We start from the raw sequence: 6,817 nt of genomic DNA, 5'->3' as shown, positions 1-6,817 counted from the left end.
CCGAAGCGAATCCTGACCACTAACCACCCTCAAAGGATGACCGGAGGGACAGACAGAAAACAGCGGAGACAGAACAAAGAACATGACAGGCAGAGGAGGAGGGAGGTTGGGACAACAGGTTCATAACCGGGCTTCTTAACCAAAGCAGAGCAGGCAGAGAGTTCGGAGACGGTCTCCCTGACCGTGACAGGACAGTCAGAGAGTTCACAAACGGCCTCCTTGGCCGTGGCTGGACAGACAGAGAGTTCAGAGACGGCCTCCTTGGCCGTGACAGGACAGGCTAAGAGTTATGAGACGGCCTCCTTGGCCGTGTCAGGACAGGCTGAGAGTTCAAAGGCAGACGCCACTGCCTCTGGAGGTTCTGCAGCACAAGCCGCCACCTCGAGAAGAGCTGAAGCGGGCGCCGCCGCTTCGGGAGGTTCTGCAGCACAAGCCACCATCTCGGGAAGAGCTGGAGCAGGCGCTGCCGCTTCGGGAGGTTCTGCAGCGCAAGCCGCCACATTGGGAGGAGCTGGACTCACTAGAGTCATTGGAACAGGAAATGGCACTCCTGGCCATGACGAGGGAACTGGAGTCATAGAAACAGGGAACGGCAATCCTGGCCGTGACAAGGGAACTGGAGCGGACTCAGAGACTGGAGTGGGCTCAGGAGGAGTAATTGAGCAGTGAGTAGCCCAAACGCACAGGATAGCGACCCCCATTACAGGGAGCACTGAGTCTAGGGGAATCGTTTCTGGAATTACCTGTGTTGAGGCCCTTGGAATGCCCGCTATTCTGGCCGAAACCAATGGTGGGTCTGCCACACTGGATGCCAGACTCAGAAGCCTTGGAACTGACTTTAAAGCTCTGGACATGACCGACATGACGTGAGCAGACACTGGCTTGGCAGTTTGAGGTGAGCAGGCACTGGCTTGGCAGGTTTGACGTGAGCAGACTCTCGAAGATAAGCTGAGACGTGATGAGGCCCTGCAAGTTCAGCTGAGACGTGACGTGACCCTAGAAGATCAGCTGTGACGTGATGAGACTCAGGAAGATCAGCTGTGAGATGACTTGACTCTGAGATGACAGCTGTGACGTGACGAGACTCTGGAATGGTGGCCATGACGGGACGAGACTATGGAACGGCAGCCATTTTGTGGACAAGTTCCGGATTGGCAGCCATTTTGTGATAAGTCCTTGTGTTGGCAGCCATTTTATGACAAGTCTCTGGAACAGTGCCACGTTCCTCCTCAACAGCCCCGACAGTGAAATATGAACCACTCATTTGCAGTGCAATGTCAATGTAATGTTCCAAAGTCCAGTTAGGTTCATGAAGCGACATGAGGGAGCGGAGCGGTTCAGAAAGCCCTCCCCAGAAAAATATAATTAAACATAAATTGTCCATTGAAGACAAGTTTGTCAATTCAATAAAGTCAGTAACATAGTCCTCAACTGACCAATCACCTAGACGAAGTCGCATGATCTCCACTGCTGCTGATTCCATGTTGGTTGGACTGAAAACACTCAATAAAGCCGCTGGATCCGGGTATGGCTGATTATTCTGTAACGTAGGGAGTTGTGACAACGGAGTTGAGGATCCAAATGCAGCTTTATTTTAAAAGAGTGGTCAGAACAGGCAGGGTCAAACAACAGCAGACAGGTATAATCCAGGGCAGACAAAAGAGTAATCCAATAAACAGGCAAAGGTCAGGGCAGGCGGCAAATTATCAAAAAATAAGGAAACAGTCCAAGGTCAAAAACAAGCAAGGCAAGGCAAGAAACAGAGAATAGACGAAACAGGTTATACAATAATCAGTAGTGATGTTACGTTCTGTGCCGAGGCTTCGGAGCGTGTGTCGAGAAATCCCGGCAGCTTTCAGTGAAGCGCGTATCGAGGCTTGTATCGCTTTCGAGCAATGATGTCACTGATGACGTCCGAAGCCTCGCTTGGCCTGACTGGTTCAGGAAGCGGTTCAAATCTTGTAAATTCACAGTCCTCTGCCCTGTTAAACTCAGCCACCTTCCAGTTTTAGACTAATAATATTCCCCCTCCTGCCTATTATGAGCAAAGACTTGATTTACACACATTTGATAGCCCCTTTCATTTCAAGCCAATACGTTTACTACACAGTTATGTTATATTATGTTATACAATCATTATATACCACTAGAAAATACACATTATATTCATATAAATAGATTAGTCTATGTGGAAATTTTTTTTTTTTTTCTTTCCAGGTGGTATTGTGACCAAATGAAGCCTCGAGAAATGAACCCTTTTGTGAACCACTTGGCTGAAAAGCTTCAATGCTTAATGAGGCTTCATCTCGCCATCACTAATAATCAGCAATGTGGAAGTAACAAACCAGGCTTTAAATAGGGTGAGACAGATGAGATAACAAGACACATGTGAATGCAATCAGAGATAATGAGTCCAGGCAAAGGATTATGGGGAATGTAGTAGTGATGGAGTGACAACAGTCTGGGGTGAATGGCAAAGGTACAGGATGGAGTGCCCTCTAGTGGAGCTTATGGACACTCCAGCTAGAGATCATTACAGTAATACTGTATTCATGTAGTATAAAACTGTATAAAATGTGCTAGCCTATATTAATAACTGTAAATACATAAAGGATGTATCGTGGACACAGTGCCAATGTAGTGTATTTTAATGCCATATATACAAGCTATATATTCCAAGTGTTCTAGGACTATAAGATAGGGTTTGGTGGGAAGAGAAAAAAAAAGCTAATATATTATTATATGAAAATCCTGACCTTGACTGTGCGTTCATGAGACTCTACTAGCACCACAGTTTATTCCGATCAACCCAGGAAATGCACAAGTTGTGCAATGGTTCACACATTCACACTTCACCTTTAATGTATGTTGTTTTTAATTATGGCATGATATTACATATTGAAAAGTAACTTACCCATCAACTGCCCGTAAACTTCAACCTCGCAAAGAGTAAGCGTCTTCAGATCTCCTTATGAACAATCACGTAACGTCCCTCGAATCCCACCACATGAGAAGTTGGCCGTGGCTCCAGAAGGAATAGTAGAAACTACAGCACATCTACAGACAGAAAGATAATCCGTTATCTGTTTCTGTTCATTCTCAGCTGGAGACAAAGATAAACGTTGAAAAAATCCTCACATGGTTTTGCTGTAAATGTCGTCAGGGGAGTCCCCGACACGAATCACCGTCCCGTTAATCCTCAAAGCATTGCTGTCTCTGTTAGTGATGGCCACTCTGTTCACTTTGTATTCATTCAGCAGATCCACTCTCCACCATGGGTTGGTCTGTGTAATGGTGTGTGAACAGCTGTCGCGTAAACCATCAACAGCGTATCTGGAAATCCAGCTGGAATCCCAATCGGACGATTGGCTTGTGATGCGCCATAGTGCTGCGTTCTCTGGAAAATTTTTCAAGAATCGAGGTCAGTAAACCATCATCTTCATTCAGTTCTTTTTGGAATTCTTTATCAAACTTGATGGCTGGCAGAGTTCTTCAAAAGTGTTTTATTGAAATAATCTCATTTATTCATTATCTTCAACGTCAGGAGCATCTTGACGTTTGCCCTATCAGATTTTAAAGTGGAAGGGGATTTTTAAACTCTGCAAATCACTTTCCTTCTAGTCCTATATAGTGATTGGTTTAGTAATATTATATTATTAGGGGTGTATAATCTAACACAGGGACTAGACAATTGTTTGAAATGCATTCTTGAAGATTATTTGTTGTCTGGATTGACAGTGTATTCCAATGTGAAGTATTTGGCAAAAGCTGTTCTAAAAATCAATTACGGTGGACCAGATGAAGTTAATGTAATTAATCTTAACAGATTCTTACCATCTGCTCCATTTGCCGTTTCTTGAATTGATAAAAACCCTGTGTGAGCAACAAGATTCAAATGAATTTCAGAGGCTATGTAAATGCAATGTTCATTTGAATTACACTGTGTTGTGTATCAGAACATCACTTGGTCTTCTGAAGGAAAAAAATAATTACTTTTTTAAGTCATTATTCACTTATAATTTTCCCTTGTGCAGGCTGTTAACAGCTGTGACCTTGAGAACAAATTAATCAGACTGGATCAAATGATTCAATGATTAGAACTGACTCAAAAGAGTGATTTGTTCAAGCTACTTTTCTCAATAACTCTCATGAGCATGCGGTGTGGAAAGATTTTTGTCTATTCCTCGCCCAAAATATTGTATGACTTCAGCACACAAGTCTTACAGACAAATGTTATGGTTCTTTTAATGTAATTTTGGAGCTTGGAAGCCCCAGATTAATTGTCAAGGATTCTTCGTTTACAAAGTTACAATGTTTTGTGGTGTACTATCTCTAATAATTGGTTCAGTCAATATGTCCAGCCTTGAAACAAGTAGATTATGTAAATCTAACATGAATCTCCTGTAGAATCGCTACCTGGCTTTCTTGATTTTCATACACAGATGCACGCAAAGATCATCAAATCATTTACATACACAAACGAGCAATGACTCAACACTAGATTTATTTTATAGAGCAAATGAAAGAAACTAAGAGAAAGAAATCCAGTGACAAATGATGCAAAATCTGTATGATGAGAAAAATGAAGTACATGATAATGCAGGAAAACAACTGAAAAAAACCAAAGGAACAATATTCCTGACTTCATTATACATGAGCAACATTAAATGAAAACTGATCTAAAATATTTTGGTTTGTCTGGCAGGAAAACTTGCTGTAAATGCACATTAGAGGAGGACATGTATTTAAACTCAAAATGGCGACATATCTGAACAAAGTGGAATATATATATACATAACTATAGTAAAATAGCAGATACATGAATGTTGTACGTTACCCAGTAAGATCAACAGGCACTTGTACAGCTTCTTCATGGTTGATTAAAGTCATCTGTCTTTCTCTTAGGATGGAGAGTGTGAGTGATATCAGTTTTAAGGAGGATGATCTGTGTAAATGTACATCACATGACCAACCTCATCTCTCCTCACCTCCGTCTCTATCACTCACTTCTCTCTCTCTGTCTTCTTTAAAACTTTAAGATAAATTAACATAATTAAGTACTTTATTTTATAAAATGGCATAAAATGTTTGTTGCCGCAAAAGTAAATCTTCTCCATAATGGTAAAATGCAGCTTAATTGACATTTTTACACACACACACACACACACACACACACAATAAATATATGTTAAAAATCAGTCTACAAGCACATACACGTTCTGGCTGACTACTCACTTTCCACTCGATTTCCTACCAGCTCCAGTGGTTTTGTCAGTGGAAGATCATTAAATGTTTTTATGTTCATTTATACCTGTTTTTGGCACTGAACACTTGGGATCACCTTAAATGGATGTTAAAGAGTCTTTTGCATTTCACCACAAGTTCCAGTGTCGTGGCACATCGCAGTATGTTCCCTTTGGCGATGCAACTGGAGAAGAATCTCTTTGCCATCAATTTTTACATAATTTACATACTGAACAAAGATGGTTTCTTCTGCACACATGATGACATTTGTCAATGCAGAATTAGTGTACAGAAAAAGGAGTTTTGCTAGGGGTTACATTTAATCTAATATCTCACGAATGTGTTTATTCAGAATAACTTAATTTAGAAAACGTTGTAATATTACGAATATAGATAAATCTACTAGGGCAACATAATTTGTTTTGCAAACTGCCTTAACAGTGACTGCAAGGGAAAAGCAAATAACACCATAATGCAAATTATCCAAATAAATACAACATAAGATCCTCCGAAAACCACACAAGATCTAAATCTTCAGAAACCCACAACAGATCAGATTGTTTTAAAGGGTCATGAAACCCTAAAACACATTTATTGAGATGTTAACATATACAGTATGTTAAAACAGTACATATACAGACACGTCGCCGACGCCCGTAAAATATTAGGCATGCTAAATATCTGGAGCTGTCGGCGATTCACAATCACGCAGTGTGCAATGATTTCTGACTGAAAACTACATCAGCGATGACCTACAGCCAATGAGAGACCAAGATACATGGCAGAGGGAAGTTCGGGGAGGAGTTATAGACCAGAATATCAGTATCTTAATAGATATATGATGCAGTGTGAAACCCCCTGTCGCCGATCCAGCGTGCAATGTGAACACAGCAGCAACTGAATGCTACCCCAGATAGTCACGCAGTGTGAAAACAACGGCGATCCGACGAGTTTGAAAATCGTGCAGTGTGAACTCGGCATTAGAAGAGCCGGCTCTTACGGCTCCCAAATGGCACTTTATTTAGTATCACTCTGAGCCTTCTATTTTAGCCCAATTTAGCAATTGTGAATGGTTTGTGTGTTGGTAAGCAATTTTTTATTCAGTGTTTTCATAAAAGCCTTATTTTTATGCATTTAATTTCATTACAAAAAAAATCAAATACACAGATACTATTATTTAACATTTTAATAAAACTTTAATAATAACACTTTAAATTTCATCTATTTGAACTTAAGTTAAATTTTAAGTAGGCCTATAATCAAACTTGCTGTACAAATCCTTTCACCTCAGTTTTTAGAATCGTGTCTAGTTGAATCTCATTTAACTTAAAATTAAGTTGAAACCGTTTAAATTGTGAGGAGTTGAAGTAATGGGGAAAAACATGTTGACTGATCGTATCATATATTTTACTGTGTACCAGTGGCGTACCCATCATTTCAGAAGTGAGGGGGACAGGAATGTCAAATGTAATAATAACCAATTGACAGGTTTTATTTATTTATTTTTCTTATCTCTTACTTTTAATTGGCTAATAAATCAAATACACTGCTTGGACAATTACCAATAATTTTT

At 40.5% G+C, this 6,817-nt stretch overlaps 1 protein-coding gene across 1 annotated transcript in view; it reads right to left on the bottom strand.

The window, feature by feature from the left end:
* Positions 1-287: 287 nt before the first annotated feature.
* LOC107720471 (uncharacterized) overlaps positions 288-6,817 on the bottom strand; it is a 15,915-nt gene continuing 9,385 nt past the window's right edge. The window contains exons 12-14 of the mRNA XM_016528190.1: positions 3,835-3,873; positions 744-996; positions 288-634 (exon numbers count right to left, since the gene is read on the bottom strand). Of these exons, the coding sequence (XP_016383676.1) occupies positions 288-634; positions 744-996; positions 3,835-3,873 (639 nt within the window). The remainder of the gene's footprint in view (positions 635-743; positions 997-3,834; positions 3,874-6,817) is intronic.

Source organism: Sinocyclocheilus rhinocerous, unplaced genomic scaffold, assembly GCF_001515625.1.
Source record: "Sinocyclocheilus rhinocerous isolate Xijiao unplaced genomic scaffold, SAMN03320098_v1.1 scaffold691, whole genome shotgun sequence".
Lineage (NCBI taxonomy): Eukaryota > Metazoa > Chordata > Actinopteri > Cypriniformes > Cyprinidae > Sinocyclocheilus > Sinocyclocheilus rhinocerous.
The sequence above is the reverse complement of the archived record's forward strand: the minus strand, read 5'-3'. Positions and strand labels throughout refer to the sequence as shown.